The sequence below is a fragment of the Hippoglossus stenolepis genome, chromosome 16, assembly GCF_022539355.2.
Source record: "Hippoglossus stenolepis isolate QCI-W04-F060 chromosome 16, HSTE1.2, whole genome shotgun sequence".
Lineage (NCBI taxonomy): Eukaryota > Metazoa > Chordata > Actinopteri > Pleuronectiformes > Pleuronectidae > Hippoglossus > Hippoglossus stenolepis.
Genome location: NC_061498.1, coordinates 10,188,256 through 10,216,169, shown reverse-complemented (window position 1 = coordinate 10,216,169; position 27,914 = coordinate 10,188,256). Strand labels below are relative to the sequence as shown.

The window sequence follows — 27,914 nt, the reverse complement described above, 5'->3', positions numbered from 1 at the left end:
GCTCTGGACTTCTTGCAGAGTTTCTGTGGCCCGCCCCCCTGTAACAGCAGGAAAATCATCCAGAGGAGTCACTGGGAGCAAGTGGGGGATGTTGATGACGTTTCTAACACGAGACAGATGTAAAATAAAAAAACTTTTTAAAAGAACACAAATATCTCTGGTTGAAAATGCAGTGACAATCAGGTAAAAGATGTCGAGACCTTTTGTTGATAATGGCCGACGCTGGTGTCAAAAAACATGAGATGTCCGTGTTGTGTTGAATGTGCCTGAGTGGAGAATCTAGCGCTGGGTTGTTCATATTTGAGAGTCAATTTCTGGAGAAATTCCAGACTTAATTGAACGGACATTCTCCTTATTTCATGTCTGAAAATGACTTTAGACAATCTGAGGTCTTATCGTCTCTTAAAGTGAAAAACCCTTTCTCTTTAGTTAGTGTGCCCAAGTTTTTCGCAGACTCCTGCACTAATAATGAAAGAGGACGAGAAAGAGATGCCTGTTCCTTGACATTGCTCCACCTCAGTTCCGTTATACAACAAAATACCCCTTAGACATTTTGGTCCTGTCTGTTTTCAGCATCGCAGTCTGTGTGGATCCATTGTTGTTTTCAGGCTCCTTGCCAAACTGGGACAAGCCAGTTGGACTAATTTGTTTAGGATTAGAATCTCTTATCCCTATCATGTCAACTTGTATTTGTATAAACAGCTGGGTGAAGTGGGCGGTGTGTTCTGGCTGACCTCCCTTATGTGCAAATCACTCCTGCAAGAAAACGTATTTCAGCGTCAAATAATTCACACACTAAATTATTCCCAACAGCACAAGACACACACAGGTAGATGTTATATTCATTTACATATATACAAGGGCGGTTGGTGTTGTAGGTGGGAGTGACTGGTTTGTTGTTGGGAGTAAAGAAAGGGTGAGGGGTGGGAGAGAAAGGCGTGGGGCTGAAGGGTGGCAGGGAGAAGGAGGAGAGGAGGGAGGAGTGGGTGGTGTAAGGGACAAGGATGAGTGGTGTCAGGGCAAACATCCAGTTATTCCTCTCTTCCTGGCTCAGGAGTTTATCTTCGTCCTCAACCTTCACCGTCTCCACCTGCTCAACCCTTCTTCTCCACTTCCTCCCAACGTTCTCCAGCTCGCTCTCCATGTCGCTGAGCTTTTCCAAGCAGGCACGGTCTGATTTAGTGGACGCTTGTCTTTTCATGGTTTCTTTCTGGATCTGGACCTCCTTCAGATTGTGAACTTTCTCCTTTAGAGCCTCATTTCAGCCTCGCCTCCAGCGTCTCACGCACTGCCTGACTCTTCTTCTGCTCCCTCTCTTTGACCGTGAGCATTGCCAGGCTGCTAGTACGAGTTTGCCTTCTCAAGGTTTCACTTATGATGAGCTCATCCTTTTTTTTGGGGCTCATCCTCGAGCATCCTCTGTCCGATCTTGACCTGCTCCTTCACAGCCTGGTTTTCCTCGTCTGCCTCTGCCTCTCTGCTCCACCTTTTTTCAGGCTGAGCCGACTCCTGATGCAGATTCGCCTCCAGACTCTCACACTTGCCCTGAAATTCAGTGAGCTCGGCTAAGCAGTCCATGTAGGCTTTGCTGCGTGCCTGCTGTTTCTTGGTCTCTTTTCATTATAGATCATCTTTCTCTTTCAGCTGGTCCTGGAGCTGCTCAAGTTGCTCCTTCAGAGACTAGTTTCCTTCTTTTGGAGCCTTAAATTCACAGATTTTAAGGAGTTCGGCTCTGAGGCTCTTCACAGCGTTGTGTTGCTGCTTTGACCTTTGACCACCAAATTGTAATCAGGTCATCCAAGGGTCCAAAGCTGCGTTCAGACCTGCACTGAACACTGGATTCACCGCAAGCAAGTTGGGGGGTTGATGATGCTTCTTACCTGAGATAGACACAAAATTGAAAATAACAAGTTTGTGGTGATAAGAATTGACGACAGTGGACTTAATACATCTCTTCCTGCCTCTGTCTGCTGCATCCGGCTGCTCCACCTCTCGCCTGAATAATGCGGAGGATTTGTGGCTGTTGTTAACGCGTCTTTGCAAAGAACCTTCCGCTGCGTGAATGTTTGTGCCAGATGTAATGATATTCCCTACGGGCATTCCTTAAATATCACATTCACCGTGACCTTTACCTTTGACCTCCAGGCACCAAAATATAATCAGTTCATCTTTGAGGCCAAGTGACCATTTGTGCCAAACCTGAAGAAATTCTCTCAAGCCAATCTTAACAAATGAAGTTCAAGAGGCCAAAAATGTGTTTCGTGAAGTCACAGTGACCTTGACCTTTGACCACCAAATTCTAATCAGTTAATCCTTGAGTCCAAGTGAATGTTTGTGCCAGATGTGAAAGGATTCCCTATAGACGTTCCAGAGATATCTCATTTACGAGAAAAAACATTTGCCCTGTGAGGTCACAGTGACGTACGGACGCTCGACAACCCAAAAACATACTGTGTGCTGTCGTGGAGGCTTAGAAAATCCCAATGCCCCCTTTTTTTTCTAACCGCCATCGCTTCAATCACAAGTAAGTGGCTGACCACGAAGCCACTCTGCAAACACAGGCTGGCAACTTCAGCGAGACCACCACCATACGCGCACACAATCACACACACACACACACACACACACACACACACACACACACACACACACACACACACACACACACACACACACACACACACACACACACACACACGGAGGCTCACATATGCTCGGCGACACACACTCCCACACACTCTCTGCTGCTCTTTCACTCTCAAAGTTTCTCACAGCTCCCCGCACTTATCTACTCTTCTCGTCTAAACTCTCGCCCTCTACCCCTCCTCTGGATGTTGCCCTGCAGTGCGCGGCAATCTCTCTCTCTCACTCCCTTCCTGCATCCATCCTTCCAGCTGCTTCTCCCGCTCCCTTTTCCACTTCTCCGCTCACCCCCTCACTGACCACATCCACTAAACTCACTCCACAGGCACGCAGTGTGGAGAGTGTCGGAGGCGTGCGCTGCTGGCACTTTCCCCCACCCCTGCACTGGGCCCGGCTCCAGGACTGGACCGCCTCGCTCTCTCTCTCTCTCTCTCTCTCTCTCTCTCTCTCTCTCACTCGCTCACTCACTCACTCAGTATGCTTCTGATCAGACCAGCCTCCTGCTAAAGCTGCAGAGGGGGCCCTCTCCTCTCAGCCCCGCCGTCCAACCACCCACAGACCCGAAAAAGATAAAGTCAGGGAAAGGAGTTTGGAAAGCAGAGGGGGGGTGAAGCAACCAAAACAAAACAACCCCCAAAAAAAGCGACAGTTGTTTCTGAAGTTAGGAGGAATTTGGCTACCAGTTGCGCTAATGTTTTCAAGATGACTTTGACTGTTTGAAGGAAATCCCCCCACTTTAGTAGCCATTTGAAATTCCTTCTGTGTTTTATTGCGAGGAAGTAGGCGCTGGGTTTAGTCAGCGGCCCTTCAGGGTAGCGTGTTCAGTCTGTCTGGGGCCACTGGTGTGTGCGGCTGCCCAATCCACTCTAGTTTCCCCTACGTTACTGGAAAGGGTCTGAAAACTTAGGTTTTGTGTTTATGAGTGGATATGTGTGTGGAAAGTCTGGCTGGCTTCTTCGTCTTCGTCTTCTTGTTCTTGGGCGTCTGAATTCCTGGGCAGAACATGCAACTGCATCACTAGGAAAGTCTGATGAGAAAGACACCGAAGTGGGAGTGAAACTCTCCTACCAACAGACATCCTGCTCAATATGTTTGTACTTGGTAAGTAAACGTTCAGAATTTCTCTCTGTCTTCAGTCTCTGCTGAGTCAAATTTCTGAGACTCGCCTCCAACATGGGGAGATTCTTCAGGGCTCGGATTGGAAAACTTGTTTGAAATCAGTCATCTTCTCCTCATACATGTCCTTGTGCATTGTATTTCTGTGTCAGAGCTACTTCTGCAACCAGCTGCTGGATTTTAAGCTGCCCTTGGAATAACTAACGGTTTTCTTTCTTTGATCGCTTAACTCGTGGGGACATTAGAATAGACATAGAATTTATGTAAAACAAAAAGGAAAGGAGGCTGTGTTTTTGCCTGCGGACGTGACAGAGGGAGAGTGTGTGTGTGTGTGTGTGTGTGTGTGTGTGTGTGTGTGTGTGTGTGTGTGTGTGTGTGTGTGTGTGTGTGTGTGTGTGTGTGTGTGTGTGTGTGTGTGTGTGTGTGTGTGTGTGTGTGTGTGAGAGCTGCGATCGTTCAAGGTGTGTTGTGAGGAGTTACAGAGGCTGGCTTCCTTATGGCACTGACCACTTACTGTACAACCTCAGCTGCCTTGTGCTCACTGACTCCTTCTGTGACAGGAGGTCGAATAAACTATTGGTGTGTGTGTGTGTGTGTGTGTGTGTGTGTGTGTGTGTGTGTGTGTGTGTGCGTGTGTGTACGTGCGTTTTATCTCCTGGCATTTCTACTTCTTCTATCCTCCCCCCTCTCCGGTGCCTGCTGATAACTGAGCTGTGGAGAACAGGTTGATGCAGTCACACCTGCAATTTTCTCTCTGTCTTTCCTCTCCTCTTGTCACCATCACTCTCATCTCTCGTCGTCTGTCTGGTGTCCTTGTCTAGACGACACGTCCATCCGTCCCTTCGGGCTGCCGTCTCCAGATAAGACGGAGCGCTGAAGACTACCTATTGGCTCATTTTTCAAGAGCAGACAGGGAAATATGATGCACGGTGAAATAATTGTGCCTTATCTTCTCGTAGACAATAGGTATAGTCGTAGATCTGTGTGTGTATGTGCACGCTCAAGCACACGAGTGCATGCGGATAGGTGTGTGTTTCTCGAGGAGGAAATTTTGATCTGATTCCCAGCATTCAAAAGAACAACGTGTTGTGGGTGGGTGCTCGTTGTGTTCTCAGCTTTTTTTTTCTTCTTCCCATCACTTCTTGGCCCACACTTCCATGAATCCCTTTACATCCCATTATTGTGTGATTTCTTGTTAAGGCACCAGGCAACCACTCATCCTCCACTTACATAAATGGGCAGGGGCCCTTATACCGAAGCAGATATGTGACCTAAACAGGGCAAAAGATTGTGACAACTCCCTCCAACTGAAGCCAGATTATTTATGTCATTATTGTGCACACACTGGACTCCATCACCCCACACCCCCACACTGGAATGAAACCATAGGACTAGTTAACACCTCCACCGTGTGATGTTTTGCAATATTTGTGCGTTTGTCTCTGTTAGTGGTGTTAATTCTGTCTGCTATTTTGAGATCCTGTCTCAGTCTTTCTCCCCAAATTAAAAGTCCATGTTAGTTTTACACATATTTAGTCTTTTTTTTTTTTATATTTCTAATCAGGACATTATAGATGTTTTTATTAAGAGAAAACATGAACAATTCAGTCTAGTTTTAGTCCAGACCAAGAATGAGCAGCGTAGTCAAACTTTAGCTGCTTTCATATTAAATTTTTTATTTCATTCTGGAATGACTCAGTAACTCTGATGCAATCTTACTCTTGCAGTTTGAGTGAATCACGTTAGAACCAGAAGAAACCGCATACAGCAGCCCAGTGCTAAAATCCTACACTCATAATCTTAATTTTTGTCAGGACCTTTAAGGACTTCTTAAAATGTTCAGGCCTTGGTAGTAAAGTGTTACACTAGCTTGTGTTAAACAGTGTATAATTTATCATAGAATATAAAATACTAAACTAAGCACTGCTCAGAGAACGACTTTATTGAAGCCAGAAATGATCATTTGCATACTAAGTTGTGCATTTTAATAACCAGTAGATGTCACAAATAGACATTTCAGGTCTTTCAAAATTGTCAAGACCTGAAATGTTTATGGCAATTTCATTTATTTGTGGTTTACCATAGCATGTTTAATGCACTTAAAGGGATAGTTCACCCAAAAATGAAAATCATTATCTACTCACCACTATGCTGATGGAGGGGCAGGTGAAGTGTTTGAATCCACAAAACACACCTCAACAGTGTTGCAGCCAAATCCAATATTTAATTGAAGTACCTGAGGACCAATTCTTTAAACAGAAAAAAACATCAGAAAAAAACATCAAATGCCTCCAGACTGCTCCTGTGTTGTCATCCAAGTGTCCCTAAGCCCCGGCATTCAAATTCCACTTGAAACAAGGTCATTTACGTTTGAAGAAGTGGTCACCATTTACTTCAATTGTATTGGATTCTGCTGCAATGCTGTTTACCCCTGAAACTCCAAAAGTGTCTTGTGGACTCAAACACTTCACCCACCCCTCATGTCGGCATGGTGGTGTGTAGATAATGAGTGATTTTTCATTTTTCAGTGAACTATCCCTTTAAGCAATGTGAGGTACTAATAGACAATATTACAACACCTCCTTTAGTCGTTGTGCTTAATGTGGCTATAAAAGTATGTTATTGAACATCTTAATGTTAGGTTACCTGAATTTCTGTGTGTTGCGCCTCGAGGCGTCTGTACAGGTTTGTGGTTTTGTAGCCGCAGGTCTTCTCTCCTGACAATACTACACATTCAGGTTTTTTTTCTCTCGGCAGCATTCATTTGAAGTTGGTCCAAATGTTAACCTGTTTGGTTGCTGTCATGTTCTTTTCCCTTCACAGTTTGTTATATGATGTCCTACAGCCATAGGGTTTATGTACATAGCTAAGTACAGTCTCTCCAGTCTCTCCACTATGTTCATTCCAGTGCAAAGAAATGTGCAGCACAGTCATTTAAAGGACATTTATATTACTACATTGCTGGTTGGTGTATAGTAGATTTTTGATAGGTGCTGTCTCCTCATTGTCTCCTTAGTCATAGAAAAAATGTTGTTGACGAGCATATTAAAAAGATTTCTGTCTAGAAAATTCACAGTAGGCTTTATGTTTGAAAACAACTTTGTAAGTGAAGGTGTTAGCGTGGGATGTTTAAATACAGGGAAGGAGGTGGGGTTCCCCCATCCCAGTGCTCCCCTCTCTTTTAATTCTCTAATAGGATTAATCTTCATCGCTGTCAGGGATCGGCGCCGATTAGGATGCACATGACCCGATTTTCTTAAGAGCCCATCCAAGTGCACGGCTGGCACCACTTAAGCACTAGAGAAATAAATAAACAGGGTTTTCAAGAAAAAAAACAACAACACAGGGGTACAAGAAAACACACACGGAGGCATGGATCCATGTCACCATTTGATAAGCTGCTAAATAAACAGCGATGGTGAGTCTGGTGCTGTCACACCTCGGACCTTTGCTCCACTTCTTTGCTGTGCACCCCAACTGTAACTGCCCCAGCACTGAGGGAGACCAGACCTCTTTTACAACCTGTGGGCTTTCTCACCAACACCTCGGATTCATAAAGCTTTCAATAGGTTCAGGGAGAGCATCATATAAACTCAGCGTGAGTAGTGGCGGTGTAGTGGTATGAGGACACCCGAGCAAACTGCAAAGAGAAAGACAAGAGATTTGAGAAGAATCGTGCTCGGCGCATTTCTCAGCAGGAGGTAAACAGTGGACACAACACAGGGAGGGGTCATTTAGTGTGAGTGACAGGTTGAGGAGGCAACAAACAGCCAGTGTAACAGAGGTGAGGGCGACTGCTTTTTACCTCCGCCAAAGAAGTTATGTCCTCACCCGGTCTTTAAGTGGTTTGTACGGGGTTTTGTTTTTACACTTCATACATCTTGATGAAAATCAGACATGTTGAGTAGACTGATATTTATGAGTGGATTCAAATGTTGTTTCATGAGTGCCATTCTTACTCTGTGCCCACTACAGCTCAGATTGGACCAGTGGTCGACCGTTCACTTAGTCTGTGGCAATTTAGACGTTTGCCCCAGTTGTGTTGTGGGAACGGCTTCATGTTTGTATTGATCCAAGACCGTCCTAAGGTTTTCCTTCGTCTTCCCCGACATCAGCTTAGACATTCTTCATCCCCTCTTTTTATGTACATTATCATCCCTCTCCTCTCCTTGTCTTTCTGGCAGAGGCTTTCTCTCCCCTCTTGGTGTGTGAAGAGGGGCTTTCTCTCTCTCTCTCTCTCTCTCTCTCTCTCTCTCTCTCTCTCTCTCTCTCTCCTCTGGGGCAGGGCTGTTAATAATGCATGGGGATTAGCTGATTTATGTGAGCCGGGGTTCCTGGGGGCGACGCACAGGAAGACGACGCTGACGAGTGAGCAATGTGCGGGGCGGTGGCATACAGGAGCCTTGGGTGTCTGGATGATGGGGGCTGGATGTGTGCCCAGTGAGCATGCTGGCCATAATCCACACCCCCTCCTCCTCCTCCCTCGACCCCCAGCCTGCACTCCACGGGGCTGTGCCAGGAGCGCTCCGCAGGGACAGGGGTGATAGGAGGTGGCAACGGAGAAGCAAGGAGGGGAAAGGGACGGACAGTGTAGCATGTCATCAGGCTAACTCACAATGCTCCCCCACCTACATGTACGATGTTGCTACGGAAACAGATTTTATGCGGCTAGAGGTCTTTTTAAACATATTTTAGGCCCTCGTCATTTTGGTCTGCTTTATTCTGCAAATGTTTGCAATGGTAGTTACCTCTGCCAAGGAGGTTATGTTTGTTTGTCAGTAAATTGGCAGGATTGCGCCAAAAAATACTGGATGGATTTCCATGAAACTTGGTGGAAGAATGTGGTAGGGGTCAGGAAAGAGGCCATTTAGTTTTGGTGCAGATCCGGATCATTGATATCTCAGAGAATAATTCATGGATCTGGATGCATGTTTTGGGGACTAAACTTAATTTGTGTTGGCAATTTGCTGCAGATCCTAATAAAAATCTGAATGTAGTGGATTTAAATCAGGTTTCATAAGGGAACTGTTGGGCCAGAGCAGAGGTGCTCTCTCTAAGTGCAAGTCTGGTTGGTTTCTGTTCTGTATTTTGTCCATATAGTAGCACATCAGGAGAATTAATTCAGTTAAAATGTTCACAGATTTTGTAGAATCTGACTCAAAAAGTTGCAGGTTTACATTACTCATGAACAAAATAAATTCTACTTTGGTCAAATTTCAGAGGGTACTTTGCTGCACAGTATTAAATATACTACTTACACAGTGAGGTATTTGTTTTATTGTTTTAGTGTGTGACCAACATGTAACACACACACACACACAAGGCTGGTTTTAAGGTAGTTTTCACTGTAGGGTTCCGTTAGGTTGGGGATTGTGGGGGATTTCCACCTGTCTGGGGCTGTGGTGCAAAGTGTGACAGGAGTGTGTCTGTATGATGCATGTGTGAGAGCACATCCCTGCCTATTTCTATGTGTAAAGTGTGTGTGTGTGTATGGGTGTGTGTGTATGTATGCGTGCCACTGCATGCTCCTGCGCTCTGGCCCTTGAGCCATAGCCTATGCTGTGCAGGAGCAGGCAGCAGACTGATGGGTTTATCCCCGCTGTCTGCCCTGTGGATGTGCTCACTCACTGCCTGGCTGATTAAGACTTCCACGCGATTGTTCTCCCACTCCCAGAAATGGATCGATTCATGTTTGGGCTGATTCATGCTTAAAGAAAGTCTAATCATCACACAGCGTTCCATGTTAGATCTGCTTGTCATCAGGGGCTGATAATGAATTTTTGCTATGTTGCTCTCCCCCCAACGTTTTCACAGCTAGCACTGCGCGCACAATAATGTGTGTTTGTGCAAGTATGTGCATGTGAGCTCTCATCCAGGCATCTTCATACATATGCATGAGTGTTCACGGCAGTGTGACTTGGGGGAAATGAATGTGCAAAGAGCCGGGCACCTGGGCCCCTCGCTCAAGTGCACTGGCGGGCGCGTAATGGGAACGCAATTTAAGCAGTGGTTAATCAGTGTGTTTTCTCCAGCTTGCCCAGTAATGCATAATAGACAATCAGCCCCCAGTCACACGGGCGTTGCTACGAATGGTCAATTACTCATCATAGTCTTGTTAAACACATAGTTCAGCCAGCCAGGGACAGATTGCTCTGCTGGTGCCATCATTATGGTAAAGAACAAAGCAACACAATGCTATGTGTCAGGAAAAAAAGAGGGACAGAGGGAGGGAAAGAGGAGAAAATGAGGGTTGGGGAAGAGGCTCATTGAGATGGCACCAACGAACGGAGAGAGGAGAGAAGAAAGCGCCTCGGTGACAAAGCAGAGGCGGCGAGGAGAGGGAGCAAAACACCAAAATGGAACCAAAGAAGAGGACAGGATTGTCAGAGTCATGTCGAGAGAAAGCAAGAATGAAAGAGAGACGGAGAGGAGGTGAAATGGAGCAGAGCAATGAGAGAGATTGAGGGCATGAAAGTGAGAGATGGAGAGCATAAGATAATGGAGGGAGGGAGAGAAATTGAGAAAGGGACACTGGGGAGCGGGAGCAAAAGTGTGTGAGAGCGAGAGGGAGAGAGCCTGAGAAAGTGTGTACTCAGCTGTGAGATGAGACCTCTGTCTGCCCATGGGGAGAGAAGACGAGGGGAGAGGACTCTGCTGTCAGTGAGGGGGAGGAGAGTCTCACACTCTCTTCTCTCTCGCTCTCTTGCTTACACACACACACACACACACTCATTCACCTTCTCCTCTCAACAGCAATCAAATTTGCCTGGTTTAATGATTCCACCTAGAGGGCCAATGGGGTTCCGTCGTTTTACATCTACATGTAAATCTGCTGCAGTTTCTTTTCTGTTTAATTATTTGTCCTTTTTGGTCACACTCATGGTCACAGTGTACATGCTCCCCTCTGATTCTAACCATGTTTTCTCTCCTTACCTCTGTCCCCGTGGGAATGCAGGCAGTGGATTGATGGGCAATTCCTCCGCCTCCTTCATGGGGACCTTTCTGGCCAGTAGTCTGGGTTCCCCCCCTTCCCACCCGTCTCACCCCTCCCGGCCGCCCTCCTCGCCCTCCTCACCTTCCTTCCGGGGCGGACCCCACTCCGGCGCCTCGCAAATCTGGTTCCCCCATTCGCATGAAGGTACCTCAAATCACACATGTACACGCCCACAGTTCTCACCTGACCACACTGTCCGGATGAGGCGATCACGTCTTGTATTGGCACAGAGCTTCACAGGGTGTATTGTTACTCTGATATTGTGTATTTTGGGGCCGTGTCAGGTTTCCGCCAAAGCAAAGGCTTGTAATTGTCTCGCAAGAGCCAGGCTCCCACCCTTTTATTTGTGAACCGAAATAGGCACAGGCCCAGGCCCAATAAATTTGGGCTGGAGCACAGTGCCATGGTTTCTGGATGGGGACACAGGGTCAAAAGTTCAGCCAAGGAATCTTGCGGTATTCCATTCACGTCAGCAGGAATGCTCCGAGGCAGCACGTGCAAATGCAGGGCAGTTAAAACGTTTGTAGCGCTTTCAGCTGGTGTCTCCATCACAGCTTAATAGGCTGGTTCCCACCCAACTCTTAGCATCACAAAACCCCGGCTATACGCACACAACACACACACACTGCTCAGGTATTTCAGGAATTCAAATGTGAAGGATGAACGATAAATGTAAAACCTGATCCATGTTCTGCTCTCCTGTTAAATTTACCTGTTTGCAATTTTTGCTAATTACGTGATGTGATGACCACCCTAAGCCACCTAAGCTGCTTTCAGACATGCACCGAACTCCGCAGATCCTCCCCATTATCTCCGGAAGGGGTGTATGTGTGAACTCAGAGCCTCCGCAGTTTCTGCTGACTTTCTCCGCCTGGCCCCCCTAGTACAAATTGATTTGGGCTATTCTTGGAAAATAAACAAATACAAGACAGCTGGAAGAGAGATTTCAAAAGTGACCTGCGGGTAAAGTCCGGAGAACTGGGTCCGGACTTTACCCACAGGCCATTTTTAGCAGATTCGTTATTTCAGCTCTCTTGTGTTTGTTTAAAATAGCCCAGCTGTTAGCCCGGTCGGTTGGGGCAGTGGTGGGTGAGGGGGTTGTTTATTTTGTGGTCACTGATCAGTGGCGTCCCGGTTGCGTGATATGTTGCCAGGGCCGATTGCAGCCGAGAAGCTGTCCGTGTTGAGCCACTGGATACCTCCCAGCCACCCCTACCTCCCTCACACCCCCTTTGCTCCCATGTCCTGGCCACCAGGGGTTGAGTCAGTGTCCCACGCTCCTACAACAGTGATAGGACGAGAAACTCTGCACCTCTTCAAATAAACATGGAGACAGGAAGACTAGGTTTGAATGACATGCCGGCTCGGTCAGAAACATTTCCCCTCCAAACTCATTTTGTAAGCATCAGAGTCTCTTTTACCTTTATAGTTTTACAGGGTTTCATTGTCAGACTCTCTTCTTGTGGAAATGTAGAATAATATTAATAAGAGTGATGATGATAATGCCAAGCCTAATAAAAGTAATGGAGGTGATTATGACTGGGATTATTACTCAGTTGGCAACGGAGGCCATTATCTCTATTGCAGTTTAATTGCATATAACGCACTAAGAGCATGATTGAATCCAGACTGTTCATCAACCACATTCAGCTGTTCCCTCCTCAAGATAATTGCATATTGTCTTTTTCCTGTTTTGCATAAAAAGCAAGTCATCAAAATGAGCGGCACAATTACCCAGACTCTCGCCTCCTCTCTCCGGGTGTCAGCAGAACCCCACCAGCAGCGGAGCAGGCGCTGGCTTGTGCGCGTGTGTTTGTGTATTAGTGTGTCACTCGTAACCTTAAAGAAATATTCTCTGGATTTTTTTCCCCCCTCTTTTTGCAAGTGTGTTTTTTAAAGCTTGCATGCAAAGCCGAGCACAGCAGTTTGTGAGATCTGCATGTCTCTGGCATATACCTGTCATGGTGTAGAATGTCTTTGTCTTTATTCTGACATGTTTGTCACAGATTTCAGAGCTAAAATCTACCATGTATCAAGGAAATATTAAAAATGATCTCACTAGTCACTTACTAATCAGTCACTTAATGTGGATAAACCCTTTACTAGTTGTCTGTGAGTGCATGGAGCAGGCTAAATCACAATTAGCACATTTTATTTGTTTATTTTAACAAATGCTTTTTTAAAATTATTATTATTGGACAAGTCAATTAAGAACAGATAAATCTTATTTTTTTATAAAATAACTTTGTAATTAAAAAGATCCAATTCAAATGTTAACAAGCCCCCAAAGTTTATTATTGCCTGATGGCGCCAACTATGTCTCAAAGGGACTTATAATGAACAACAATATCAAAATACAACAATTTAAAAATTGAGATGAATGGATATAAAACATAATTTAAAAAATGTCATTATATTTTTAAGTTTATTATAAAATACAACAATATACATTTGTCTGTATATAAAACGTGTGTATATCTGCACACAGGTATGATGCAAATAGTGTTTTGAGTTTACTTTGGAGTCAGTCAACCAAGCCGACATGTGCAGGAAGCCAGTGTAATGAAATAAGGACAGTGGTAATATGATCAGGTTTTCCAGTCTTGATTTATATCCTATCAGCAGTGATTGTACAAGTTTCAATTTGCTAATGGTAGATTTAGTCAAGACAGGGAGAACAAAAGGTGTCACCACTAAGTCCAGATGTAAATACAAATGCACACTCTTTGTGATATCATCTTTAATATGTAGGTCTGGATCAAATAAGAGACACTGACTTCTAATACTAGAGTTTTGTGTAATTGTGGCTTCAGATAAGTGTAGACTTAGACCATTGAGTTTGTTTCAAATCTGCTTTGGATCAATAACAAACGTTTCAGTTCCCTCAGCATTTAAGAAGAACTGAGTTAGATGTGATCCAGTGTTTGTTTTCCATTCGGCATTCGTCCAGCTTCGCAGGGTGATGACAGACATCAGGCTTAAGGAGACGTAAAGCTGCTTATCAACTGCATAGGAATGGAAACTTAGTTTTAAATGTACCAAGGGGCAGCGTGTAAACAGACCAGAGGTGGGAATCCTCCAATTAGCGAAAATGACTTAACTAGTAGACCCATATGTCCTCCAGGGTTGGTCCCCTCTGGTTGTATACCTGTCAGCTCATGGTCAGGGTGAAGACGACACGCACGTAGCCGTACTGTGTCATGCTTTCCAAGAAAAATGTGACAAATGCTCATTCTTTATTGAAGTAAATGGCAAGTCAGGGACAAGCCAGTGTGCCTAGGAAAAGACCAGTCTTAAGCATCATTGCCGCTGGAACACGGTAAACTGGGTGAGTTGCAAGGACAAACACCCATGGATAATGATAACAGTCTTTGGGGGAGTCTGGGTTCCCAACAAGCAGCTTTCCAAGCACCACATTCGGTCAGAGACAATTTTATGCAGGCAAGTTTTTGTGGTGAGCAAGATAATGGCTAAGAAGCTGAAACCTCAGTCAGAAGGAGCTTTATGAAGGAGTGCCTTGTTGCCACTGCAGAGCCTCCTCCACTGGACAAAGTAAAATTGTGCATTGTGTGCAAACACTGCATTTTCCTTCTCTGCAAAAAACAAAAGCCTGCTGTGACATCTGACGTCTGAATATGCCGGTGAGTTCGCAAAACCCCTTTAGGCTGCAACAGGCCCTGTTGTGGTGATGCAGCTTTAGATGTTGCTGTTACTTGCTCCACAGCAAATCCAAACTAGGCTGTGTTTTTGGAATCGATGTGTCCACTAAGGGTTAAAGTCTGTTTCCTCCAATCTCTCATGAGGATACCAAGACATTGACGTCCTCGTACGTCATAGGTGTCATTTAATCGCTCAATTCCCTTCAGATTCAACCATTATGATTATGCAAATATTTCATCTGGTTAAAACATGTATGGGACAGAGATCTAAATGGTTTATTATAAAATCAGAGCATAAGGGTTAGACTGGATAGACAGCTTCTGACAAGCGCAATAGTCAAAAGAACTTTTAGAGATTTTTTTTTAGGTCTTTACAATCTTCTCTCAATGTTTTATTTAAATAAGAAAAGGTTAAGAAATCTTCATCCGAATCTAGATTTACAAAAACATTGCGAAAGACATCAAGAGATACATGTGGCCGGTATATTTTTGTTATTCCATTTTCAATATATCCAACTTTTTGTTTTCCTGGATATGACACTGAAACTGACTTTTTACTAAAAACTAATCAGACAACCTTGCCCTAAATCTCCACCAGATTATTTGAGTGATAGTATTCTCCCAACAGAAACACAACTGGCATGAAATCAAAACCTCCGTGGTGGAAAAAAAGTATAAAAGATGTGAGTGAACAAATAGATCTGCCAAACATGGCTACTCGACTTATGTTTTTTCTATTGATCATATTACTATTTTATGCTCTTGTAGCTTTTTTTCAAACAGAAAGTGGAAAATAAATTATACATGTATTATCTGATTTGCTACTGAAATACAAAAGAAGTCATCACAGAGTCAAGTTGGCGAAGCAGAAGTACTTTGACCATGTTTTTGAAAAACAAGCTGTCAATCATAAATGCTTATTTTTTTTTCCTGGTCTACATTAAAATGAAACCATAATTTCCCAATGTTTCCAAGTAAAGAGCTTTCAAAGCTCAGTTTCTGAATGTGGGAGCCAAAGAGAAGCAGGCGTGTTGTTAACTCTGTATCCGCATGTGCACGGACATGGTCTGGGTATGTATACAGAGAGGGCCAGTTATGCATACAGACCACATCTCTACTGGGAGCATTAGTGACAAACCATTAGCTGAGTGACACATTAAGCACAGCTATAAATAACATCTCCACCCAACAGAGAGTCGACAGATTTGGTTTTGTGGTAACTTTTGCTTAAAGATTGATTGTGTTGAAAGTGTACAGTGTGCTGCGGTGCAAATGCTGAGATATGTGTACAAGGTGAAAGTGCCAAGAACTAAACCAGTGGCTTTCACAATGTCCGAGGGGAGAGCGGAATGAAAGAGGTCTTTCTGTTTCAGATTCTCTCGTCTGATTGATTGAAGTACTGTAACAGCCATTGTGTGCACAATACATGGGATTGTCTGTTCATTTGCTGAGGGGAGATGTGGACTCACTGACACTAGAGAGAGGAGCGGCAGTATGATTGTGGCTGCAAGAAGGGGGATAAAACAAAAATTTAAACGGGGAAAAACAGACAGATGTCGTGTAGCGACTGCTTTAATAAATGTAATACAAAATGTTTTTTTTTAATAACACCTGGTAAAAAGGATTAGGCCCACGGAGCTTTTGAAAGATTGTTTTTTTTTTTTTCATGCATGGAACAGTTTGAATAAACCTCACTGAAACAACTGAGTGCAAAAAATAAAATTAAAAAAAGGAGAAAATGGACGACAAAAAAATCCCCTGCAGTCACCTCACAGGCCTGAGGCCAGCTGGCTGCGGCCCAAATGACTTCTTACGCTTTGCCAGAAACAATCGCAGTCTCATATCTCTGTCCACACGTTCCACGCAAACAGAGACACATGCATGCACACACCTGTCTAATCCACTTCTGTTTGATACGCCTTTCCAAGCCTATCTTCAGTTGTCCATCTTTTCCTTCTGTGAGCAGTTGCTAGCTTTTCCTTTTGTGGGATTTAAGCTGCACCCCCCACCTCTCCTCCCTTACATACTGCTGCCTCTTTCATTCTCTCTCTCTCTCTCTCTCTCTCTCTCTCTCTCTCTCTCTCGTGCCAGCCTGCATCCCTTCCTTTCAATTAGTCAAACCTGAGGAGATCCACCACAGCACTGCCCCTCCTCCACCAAACAGCTCCAGTCTTCTCTCTGCGTCTCCTCCCTCTCTGTGTCTTGATGGTTCTGTCACTTTTTCTCAATTAGCAGACTTGACAGCCAGCTCAGCCTGCTCCTCTCCTCCTGGTCCTCCTCTGCCACGCTGTCTCTCTGTCCTTCTATCTCTCTATCGCTGAAATGGCACAGCCATTCTCCCATAGATAGAATACAATTTGGCCTTTGTGTTATTTTGCCTTTTAGCAAAAATGAAGAAACCCTCATCAGTAATTGTATGTGCTGGTGTCTTCAGAGCGATAGGAGTGGAGAGAGGATGCTATCTTAATATTCTGTCGCCTGCCTCCAATTCAGCAGGCTTAGTTCTCCTCTGCCTCTCGGTGCTGTTCTATATCCAGCCCTGTTCTTTGTCCTCCTTGTTGGCCTGCTTCTCTCGTCCCACTGTGCTGTGAGAAATACCTTCAGAACTTCTAGCATTCCCTCCATGGGACGCACCTCTGTTCATTCTGCCTCTTGCGGCTGCCCCTGCCTTGCCCATGGAAAGGATGACATGCGCTGTGAACTCCTCTCTCTCATTCAGTTCCCGATGCTAACTTGTTTATGTGTGAATGTGTGGAGGGAGCAAAAGAGAGCAGGGCTGCTGTGCAGTCAGCAGACTGCACTAAGACCCTGCTCACGCCGCCTGCAGCAGAAGCAGCAGCTTCCCTTGTCCAGGCCAGATTAATGGCTGAATGGGCTCTGCCGTGCCCAGCAGTCCCCCTCTTGCTGCCCCAGTGGACGGCATGCTGAAACTGAGCGGGCTGGCATTATCGGGCACAGCCAGACAACGCTGTGAAAAGGGATTACGCCGTCGATCGTCACGCTCACAAACAACATGCTGCCGTAGAAAAAAAAAAGCCCCTCTCTCAGCTTGGATAAAGACTGCCAACCAGCTCTCTGCTCTTCTCCCTCCCCAAATCAGAGAAAAACGTCTTAAACAAAGGATGCCTCCCCCTCCTCTATCTGTAGATGAATTGGCATAAATGTGTGCGCTTATTAATCATGACAGTAAATAAAGAAACAGAGACAAAAGGGGAGAGAGGGAAGAGAGATATAAAAATAGGTAAAAGAAAGAAGCCGAAAGAAAAAGTGAGGGTATGTAATTATCGCCCCATTGCCGTCCTCGGAAAGCAGCACCTCCTGTGTTATTGCAGGGCTGTTGGCCCTCTCTATGCATTTCATTAATTAAAATTGGAGGATGCGGAGGCCATTCTGAGACGAGGTCATTAAGCCCACCATAACACTCCTCCCTCCCCAGAGCTGGTCCCACAGCATCGGTCCCATTGTTCCACTGGCAGAAAGTGAGACGTTCAACACGCGGAGCTGACGTAAAAAAAAAAAGAAAAAACACTGCGCTGCTTACACACTGCATCTGCGCTTTACGGGATCAGGTCACAGGCTTGCCAACACAAATACGTCTGTCTTTCATTTAGCTCCCAGAGCCATGTATTCCGCTCTTTCTCCCCCTCCCCCTTCCTTCATTCCATCTGTGAGTTGTGTTTGAAAGTGAAGCTCAGGGTGAAACAGGTGCAGAAGCGGGGAGAAGGAGACGTGAAGCACCTGGACGTAAAGGTCACTGAGATGCTTATGTGCTATTGGACAGTATCTCAACCGCTCTGTCCCACACAGAAACTGCAAAAAAACACAACATGTCTAGATTCTGATTCACTCATGGTGAATAGATTAGTTTTCATTTTCTTAGTTTTGTATCACATTATAGCCATAATACCCTGTTTATGATTTACACTACCTCTCCTCTTTGCAGTAGTGTGAATAATATTTAAACATTAGGGGTTGTGATAGTGATGCTGTTTCTCTGTCCTAATTTCATAATGAGCTTTGATCTTCGTCCATGTTTTTCTTTCTCCTTTCGCCTCTACTCAACATTTCCTCTGTGATTTTGAATGTCCCATGGCAAAATGAGTCTTGTGTTTGGTTGTGGAGTAAACGTCCTCCAGATGGGCTGGATGTAATAAGCCTAGGTTTACTGGCCTCCAGGCCCAGCATCTGAATGACCTTTTACCCGTGATGTGGGTTAGTAAAGGTCAGCCGCCCACCTCTCATTTCACTACAAACACAACCTTCAAACCCGTCCTCATCACTTTGTTCAGATGGATAGAGGTGCTTTTGCCAGTTCTGAGAGAGAGATAAAGAAAGGGGCCATATCTGTCAAAGACAAATTTCATACACCACCGCAATCTCCAAGCTTGTCTTGTATTGTTTACATTGTAAACTCAGGCACGAAAGGCAAACATGACAGGCAGAGCCGGTACTTATTTGCGTATGAACACCACCAGCTGCATTGGACCTGAAGGATTATACTGGGTTAGTCCGGATAACTGCATCGTGGTGGTTATTGTCCTGTCTTATCAATTCTGTTTTTCCCTCTCTCCACTATCCTTTTCAGCAGCTCCAGGGTATCCTCGATTCTCAGGGAGTCTGGCCCACACTTTTCTTCCCATGAGCCACCTGGATCACCATGCCAACAGTGGAGTTCTCTATGGGCAGCACCGTTTCTATGACACCCAAAAAGGTGAGACGTGAGATGATTAAAATTCAATCAGACAGAAATAACATAGTTAAATCCAATTTATTCAACATGGTATGGTGTAATTTGATGTGGGATACTGATATAAGAATGCCTAGGGACACTATCATGAAAGCTGTATAATCAAATTCTGTCATTGCCTTTTCCTTTCTTCACTAATGCATTTGTCTTTGCCTTCCTTCTTCTCACAGAGAACTTCTACCTTCGAGGTCTCCCGTCCCAGCCTCCTCTCATCTCAGCCAATCACAGTCTGCCACCAATGTCCAGGGCAGGTTCAGGCCACTCTCAGGGGTCCTGCAGCAGAGACAGAGATGCAGGGGTGGGCACGGGTCTACATAAGGGTCTTAAAGAGGGGTCTGTCGAGAGAGGAGTGGTACCTGTGAAGGACAAGGAGAGGTCCAGTAGCAAACAGGAGGCAAAGGAGAGACATCAGCAGCAACAGCACCACAGCCACCAGCCACCCCAGCCCACACACCACCACCATTCCCACTCCCATCAGCAGCACCCACACTATCCACAGCACCCACTGCCCCTGGAGGAGGTCAACAGCCGGGCCCTGGAGAGGCACAAGGCATCACTAGCAATGGAGTACAGCAAGGAACATCCTCAGAGCATGGGCAAGCCCCTCAGTGCCTGCTTGCACAATGGCAAGATGCAAAATGGAGATGCTGGAACTGGGGCAGGGGCTAAGGCCTCTATGTCCAGCTGTGGGGGAGAGGGCACAGCCCTAGGGGCAATGGGAGGTGGGGGGAGCAGCCAGGGCAGACATATGGTGTCCAGTGGAAGTAGCCGCTGCACCAAAGAAGGGGTAAGTGGGGAGATGAGGATAAGTGAACAATCTTCAGACTGTCTGGAAAGGGGTCAGGCACCACTCCACCACTCTCTGTCCTACTCTGTACCCCCACCCTTACACATGGGTTCTGCTGCAGGTGGGGCACACCCCCATCCGCATCCTCATGCTCACCCCCATACACATCCTCACCCAGGGGGCTTCCACTGCCTTCAGCTCCACCCCAGCCACCCACACCATCCACATCATTCCCACCATACACACCACCATCCGGACTTCTTCTGTCCGCCCCCTTCTGCCCCTCTAGCCAACCCTGTTTCACACGAGAGGGGGGCAGCCAATGTGGGGCGAGAGCCTAAAGTCACAGGACCTACATTTGTGCCATCTGTGGCAGATCTGGGGGACAAAACTAGTGGGCCATTCCAGCTTGGTAACCCTGACTGCCACAGTGTGGGCAATGGAGGGGGAGGCGGTAATGCCAAGGAGAAGGTAATAGAAAAGAATGGAGGCAGTGGACATCATAATACTTGGCATAGAAAACAGCAACAACAGCACCAACAACAACAACAACAGCAGCAGCAGCAGCAGCAGCAGCAGCAAGCTTACAGAAAGGCAGAGAAGGCTCCAGACTGGATGCAGTCCCACCACCAACATCTTCAGCCCTCACAGCTTCCTCCACCTCCCCAACAGCAACAGCCCCCACATCCCCAACAGCAGCACCAGGTAGTACGATCACGCAGTGCTGAGTGTATCAACAATGGCGTGGACATGGATGTCTTCAGATCCTCGCTGCCCCAGGGGCCCAAGACTGGGCACCCTGTCTCTCATTCTGTAAACACTTCCCCTTACAGAGACTGTTCCCATTCAGGACCCCCACCTAATGCCTCACCTCTTGGAAATAAAAGCATGGGTCAGCATAGTGGGGCTGGAGCAGCTCATGGCCCTAGTCCAGGTGGTAGCTGCTCCTTACAGAGAGATGGTCAAAAGGTAGCCAGGATACGCCACCAGCAACATGGCCGACCTGGCCCTGAAGCCTCTTCTCCAGCAGACTTGAACCAGGGGACTAGTCAGGAAATGAAAAGAAAGATGGACATGTCTCCTTATGGTTACAACAACAGCAGTGGGCAGCACCACCACCAGCAGCCCCCGGTGCCACCCTGGACCATGAGGCCTCCCCACCAAATGTCACAACCTGAGGAGGAGCAGAGGAAGTCCTACATGGAGTTAGGAAGCACTGGTGGGCAACACTCTCAGCAGCAGCAGCAGCAGCAGCAGCAGCAGCAGCAACAGCAGCAGCCGGGTATGAGCTTGCCTCCTTCCCAACCTCTCGCTGCACCTCCCCTCAGTCAGCAACAGCAACAGCAACAGCAGCAGCAGCAGCAGCAGCAGCAGCCTGAGCCCCAGGGTACAACCCAGGGGGAGAGCAGTGCCATGAAAAGCTTACTAAAGTACAGCAACCAGCAACAGCCACTGCTCCTTTCCCAGAAAAGCCCATTTGGGGGTCTGGGCAACCTCAAATCAGGTCCTGCTGGTGGGAGCTGTGCACTGCAGGGCAACAAACAGACTCTACCTTCCAGGAAGGGCCCGGCCAATGACAACGAGCGCCCTGATTACAGTGGGCGGAGCCGAGATATTGGGGAAACAGGTCATGGGGAAAGTGAGGTGCGACAGCCACCGGTAGGAATTGCCGTGGCGGTGGCCAGACAAAGGGAGCCAACTTGTCGGTCAGCAGACGGTCATCCCAACAGCCGGCAGGGCAGGGTACATCCTTCTGTGAAAGGTAAGCAGTCAGTGTCACTGCCTCATCATCATTTTGTGTGACCTGTTCAGGATCTACCTGTTGCAAAAACATGACTATAAAACAAGATATAAAACTGTAAAACATGAAAGATGTTGGTTATTCTCAGCATTTATTGCAATGATGAGACAAAATCTTCAGTTGGTGAATGCATTAGGACTCTTTTGAAATGATATTCAAAAGATTTGAATATAATTTGCTCCACAGTCCCAAAACATGCTTATCCAACTTTACACAAGTTCTGTATTATTTAGCTTAATACACTTAAACAAAATAACACTTTTCACAATTATTTATTCTTGAATCCCAAGAAGTAAAAGTCAAAGTAAATGAAAAGTTATTACTACTAATATCACATCGTATCAAGATTCCTAAATTTGGCTCCAAAAAGCAAAACACACAATCGTATTTGTTAAATTAACCAGCCCCAATCAAAAATAATTTAAATTTCCTAGCAAGCATGTCAGCAGATTTTTAACTGATTTCATGTTTCAGGAAAAATGTCAGGAATGATACGAGCATTAGGCCAGAAAATACAGAGAAAAGGTGGCTTTAGAAAAGCAGAATAAAATATCTGTTGGGTGGGACAAACTAATGAGCACATTCTCTCAAGTCTCTTGGGAATCACAACAGTGTTTTGAAAATGGTGTGAGACTTGGGAATAGATCTTCACCAAGAGACACAGCAGTGAAAGCTAATGGTTAAGTTAATATTTGTCTCACAGGACTGCCCCGCTCCATGTATCCTTCAGATCCCACCACAGAGGAGGAGAGGAAGAGGATGAGTGGGGAACAAATAGGTCTAACTTGTTTGGACAGAGACAGAGATCCATACATCAGGTGAACGACTGAACCCACTCCTTCATACACAACAAAAATCTTCAGTACCCGGGTTTTCATTTTTATTTCTTTATCTTTGTCTCTTCCTGATGTCAGGGATAACAAGGAAAGGGTGGAGTTTGCACGGATCCATCCCTCTAACAGCTGTCACGGTGACCTCACCTCTCATCTCATGGTCCCAGGCGGGACTTCCCTCCAGTCTGGCCAATTAGGAGATCCTGCTGCACATTCTGCTCACCATCATTGGATGCCAAGAACTGGGAGTCCATCACTCTGGATGACTGGTCACTCTTATGGTAAGAGGTTTTTGATATTTTTGGTCTTTATTAATAATATCTAAAACAATAATTTCCACTTAAGCATCTTTCATTGGATCACTGATTATCAACAGTCATAGAATGTTAGTAGCTGGGTTTTTTTTTAACGAGGAATATGACGGGTACATCATCTAAACTGACATCCTTTCCATAAAGCAGGTATAGGACATACAGCCCTCCACCAGAATCTGCCCCCAGGTTTCTCTGCAGCAATGCCAGGCCCTCTGCAGCCGGTGTTGCCTCTGCCTCAGGATCCCTCTGCCCAGCTGGTCGTCCTACCCACTGAGCCCCCTGCCCATCCTACAACCCATCACCTGGGTACGTCATACCCCTTGTCTCTCCTGTAAAGCCAAGTGTATTTTTCATTTCACTTAAAACAAATGAGTCAGGCAAGTGCACACAAGTGATGCATCTGTAGCCTCACACACTGTGTTACCTGCGTTTTTAAAATTCACCCACTCGTAATGGTGTAAAAGAGGTATATGTAATTAATGGGAAACACAGTAGACCCAGGTAGGCTTTATTCTGTTTTACCGTGTTAAGAGCAGAGCTGCATGTGTGTGATGATGTGAATCATCATGTGTTCATTTTACTGGTTTTAACAGTTATTGGTTGATGATAAGCAGCAGCTTTCTGTGAGGGGAGAAAATTTTAAATGTACATTGCATGTTCAGAGGCTTCATTCCTCCTCCAGCTGCCTCCCCCCACTTCATATTTGCCCATTCAATAAGCGTGAAATCCCCCAAAAACCCCTAAAAAAATGGACTTCCCTAACCGTTGTTTTATGCCTATGGTTCCACTGAGGCAGCGTGTGTGTGTGTGTGTGTGTGTGTGTGTGTGTGTGTGTGTGTGTGTGTGTGTGTGTGTGTGTGTGTGTGTGTGTGTGTGTGTGTGTGTGTGTGTGTGTGTGTGTGTGTGTGTGTGTGTGTGTGTGTAACTGGCACACACACTCTCAAACACACACTACTGTTCCAAAATGTCCTGCTCACCATCTGCTTGGCCCAACAGGAATTGTGCTCTCAACGGGTCAGAGTGCACCCGGCGCACACAAACACACACAAAGGCTCCACACAAACACTCACACACACCTGTATACACTGAGTACCGCACAAGCAGGAAAAGGAAGTGTGAGAGTACAGGAAAGGCTGCTTCTCAAAAGTCCTTGTAGACACGTATTCGGTGAACAGGCTGCAAAATTTAATTAGCCCACAATCTTCAGCGTTATGTTTCCTTCTGCACTCCACAGGAGTTTCAGCTGAGAGAGGACGTGCATCAAGCTTTCCCACAGGAAACATTTGTGTGTCCAACTTTATGTCACTGAACAAGGATTTTTGCAATGTCTCAGCAAAAAGGGTGGAAGAGTGAGTCAAATTGGACATAACGGTTTATGGGAAAAAGTCCATTAAATACAGAGAATAGAAAAATGCCAGTTTTGCTTGTATTACTGTGTGGGCCTATTAATACCCAAGTGGGACCTCTGTCACAGCAGCAGCATCTTTAAGTTGTACTAGTCCTCAAAGCCACATATTGAGAAACATTGTCCAATCACAGACATGGGAACTGCACTTCCTGCTGAGCTCTTTCGCTGACCCCCTTCTGTGGTTTGGCCGGGCAGGTGGGATTTTTCGTCGAACAGGCTCAACGGAATGCTCCGGCGAGACAAACCCGCTTAGCCACCCCAGTATTTTGACCCCTAATCAGTCTATAACCATCATCTGTTCGCATTTCATCATTGTCATGACTTTTTCACTGCATTCCAGCAAATTCTCTAGGCAGTTCTTAACAGACAGCTTTCCGTTGTTCAGAGCAGGAGAGAGTGTGGGATTAGTGTTGCCTGGGGAGATGTTGTTCCAGGAAGTCGGAAATCTCGGCTTTTTTTCTTTTTTAAAGATTTGTCGTTGTAATAAAATGTGAATTCAATGATTTTTAAATGATCCATAATGGTTTCAGCGTTTGGAAATGTTGTGTGGGAGGTAGATAATGGGACATATGGATGGAAAAACTGTTGTATTGGTGTTGATGTGTATGAAAAGTGTTTTTGTTCTAAGGTAGCCTCTGTCACATTCCTCCTCCTTTTTTCTCATTAGATGTGATGGAGCAGCAAGGGCTGTGGCCCCCTGTGTACGGCGCCCGGGGCCCACCCTCCCACATGCAACACCCTGCTGTGTACTCCCGATCCCAGTTTCTACGGCAACAGGAGCTGTACGCTCTCCAGCAGCATCAACAACTCCAACATCAGCATCAACATCAGCACCAGAGCCACCCGACACAGCAGCTGCAGCTGCAGCCTCAACCTCAGCAGCAGCAGCAGCAGCAACAGCAGCAGCCACAGCAGCATAGAGCTACACATGGCATGGACATGCAACATCAAGCCACTCACAATGCACAGGTGACTTCACAGTCAAAATCTTCAAGAAACATAATAAGAGTTCAATCAACATAAGCTGCCATAGATCCATCTATACAAAATAGGACAAGTCTCAAATAGAGCAAGTAATGAGTCAGCTTATATTCTCACATGACCATTTAGTCTATTTTTAATTCCTCTAATGTTTTTCTGGGATGTGCTGATTTCACCAGGGAATTTAGGCTGCGGAGCAAGTAGCTATTTATGTCAACGACTAGATTGCGAGGAAGTGATAATGTTATTGCTATTATACAAAATCAGTTGCTTAAGATTGACTGGTTTGTTGGACCCTTCAGCTGATGTATAAAATGAAAATGATTTTATTTTTAATGCCACAGATGCAGAAGAGGCCAAATGAGCCCTCGGTTGAGCTGGAGGAACTCATTTCGGAACCCAGAACGTCCAAACCTGCCAAGCCCTACTCTTACAACCCGCCTCAGAGGAACGCCTCTCCCCCTGGGGCCTGTGCTGCTCACCTGTCCCCTTGCTGCCAGTCCCCCTCCCTGCGAGCGCATCCCAAAAGCACTCCTTCGACACCCTGCCCTGCTCTCAGCCCCGCCGCAGCGGCCCCTCACTCGCCCGCCATCAGCCCTGCCCCACCACAGATGCCCAAGGGGGGCGACTCTCAGGACAAGAGAGTGGAGGCTCAGCCCCCACAGGTTTATCCAGAGTCTTTGGAGCCTGGTGAGTATTCAAAAAAAGCACCAATATGCATTCAAGACTATACAAATCTGCCTTATCATTTTCCAGCATGGTTTAAGCATGAGCAACACGGATAACATCAGATGAAAGCCTGCATGCTGTATGTAATCAGATTAAGATGCAGTCAGTTACAAACGTTCAACTGAATAAGTCTGACACAGCAACCGAATAATGATAGTGAACTCTGTGATATAGCAGCACCTTGTACATGATACCCAAAGTAAATGGAATAGCCACTTTTAACAATCTGTTTTTCCTGCTGGTGTTGTTGTATTGTGTGCGGGTGACTCTGCTGGCAAGCCGCTGATTGACCGAACAGCTCTAAGCTGCAGAAAATGACTGCCAGATGAGCTGGGGCTTTCCAGTACTGTTACCTCAGTAATGACTGAGAAACACCTCAATAGCAGCCCTCGCCTCTCCTCCACCCCCACGGGCACCTCACTCTCTTCATCATCATTAATGTCGAGCTAACGGCCGGCGCACGCCAGAGGAATTGTGTCAGGCGCTCGGATAAACCAAAGGCCTGGCCCAGTTAAAAAAAAAATACTTTAAACTCACAAAAGGTTGCATGTGGTCCTCTCCCCATCCCACTGCTGGGAGATCAAGGCAGCGTGCCACTTCATTTCCTTTTCCTGTTTTTTCACCCCTCGTGACCTCAAAGGTAGCAAGGGAGTTAAGTTCACAGTGGGCCTGAAGAGCAAGTCTTTTAGTTCTGTTCATCACCTCCGCATGTAACAATCTCTTCAAGAAAAATGGTGCTGTCTGTAATGAATCAGATGAACTGTTAGATGGTGAAAATAACTGTTATATTAATTATATTATACTTTTGTGGCAGGTTTCATCAGAATCCTCTCACCAACATTAATGATTCTCTATTTTTCTTTCTCTTTATAGACCTGCCTCCAGGTTACACCTACCCTGCTATTGCCATGGGCTATAGGAGCGGACCTTCCCCTCAGGATGTTCGACTGGCTGAGCCAGCCGACCTGGAAGCAGTCCAAGTGGAGCCTGCTGAGCATGCTCCTGAGTCTCTCTCCAGCCTGGGAGAGGAGCTAGACTGCCAAGCGGTGGTCAGGCCTCTTTCAGAGCCAATCCCTGTCGATGAAGTGGAGCAGGAAGAGGAGGGAACGGTGGTTGATAGAGTTCTGGAGCAAAGGGAGGAGGCGGAGGTAGCAGCCAACTATGTGCCTGGAAAGGAGGAGGTGGAGGAGCAGAGACCTGCTGAGGAGGAGGTGCTGGTTTGCCCCCCTGCTGAGAGCCCAGTGTGCGAGGCTGCTTCCTGTCCAGTCCCCCTGTCAACAGAGGAGTCTGAAAGGCCAGAGGCTGTCATCACCTTGGAAGAGGAAGACGATGATGGGGCGGTGGGTGAGGGGGCCCAGGTGGAGCCGGCTCAAAAGGTCATCATGCCTGGAGAGCAGGAGCCAGAGCTGCCCACCATCATTGAGCTTGACCCAGCTTCCCCTGCAGCCGCTGAGCCACAGTCCCCGGCCCCTGACGGGGCAAAGGACAGTGAGCAGCAGCGCGAGAACGAGATGACCACTGATGACGCCTCGGTGGAATTTGTGTGTCTTTCCCCAGCCTCAGCTTCCTCTCCGAGCCCATGCCAGGCAACTGTCGCTGTGCCCCAAAAACCTCTTGTGCCGTGTTACTGGAGTCTGGAGCTGTTGATTGCTGCTGCATTCTGCACAGACGTTCCTCCATTTCCCTTGTATCCCTTCAGCACCCCATCAGTTGCTCCATCGCATCCCAACCCCTACCAGGGTATGGAGCTTCTGAGTGAGCTGGCAGATCTGGAGCTGCAACAGCGGAGGCGCACCTGTGGGAAAAGCCAGGGTGAGGGACAGTGGGTCCTCCATTACTTAAACACATTACGATGCACACAGGAACACACACTTATCAGCAGAATGCATTTCTTTCTCAGAG

The 27,914-nt window shown here is 46.3% G+C and overlaps 1 protein-coding gene across 11 annotated transcripts in view; it reads left to right on the top strand.

The window, feature by feature from the left end:
* Window positions 1–27,914, top strand: part of LOC118123000 (BAH and coiled-coil domain-containing protein 1) — a 69,376-nt gene that overhangs the window by 23,542 nt on the left and 17,920 nt on the right. For 3 of the 11 annotated variants that reach the window (XM_035180022.2, XM_035180023.2, XM_035180019.2), the window contains exons 3-11: window positions 10,715–10,897; window positions 18,998–19,123; window positions 19,330–21,708; window positions 22,451–22,565; window positions 22,662–22,861; window positions 23,039–23,200; window positions 24,970–25,271; window positions 25,628–25,973; window positions 26,886–27,824. In XM_035180022.2, the coding sequence (XP_035035913.2) occupies window positions 10,715–10,897; window positions 18,998–19,123; window positions 19,330–21,708; window positions 22,451–22,565; window positions 22,662–22,861; window positions 23,039–23,200; window positions 24,970–25,271; window positions 25,628–25,973; window positions 26,886–27,824 (4,752 nt within the window). Of the gene's footprint in view, window positions 1–3,335; window positions 3,745–10,714; window positions 10,898–18,997; window positions 19,124–19,329; window positions 21,709–22,450; window positions 22,566–22,661; window positions 22,862–23,038; window positions 23,201–24,969; window positions 25,272–25,627; window positions 25,974–26,885; window positions 27,825–27,914 lie in introns of those variants that run through there. The other 8 variants (XM_047343736.1, XM_035180021.2, XM_047343738.1 and 5 more) reach the window with 6 other exon arrangements.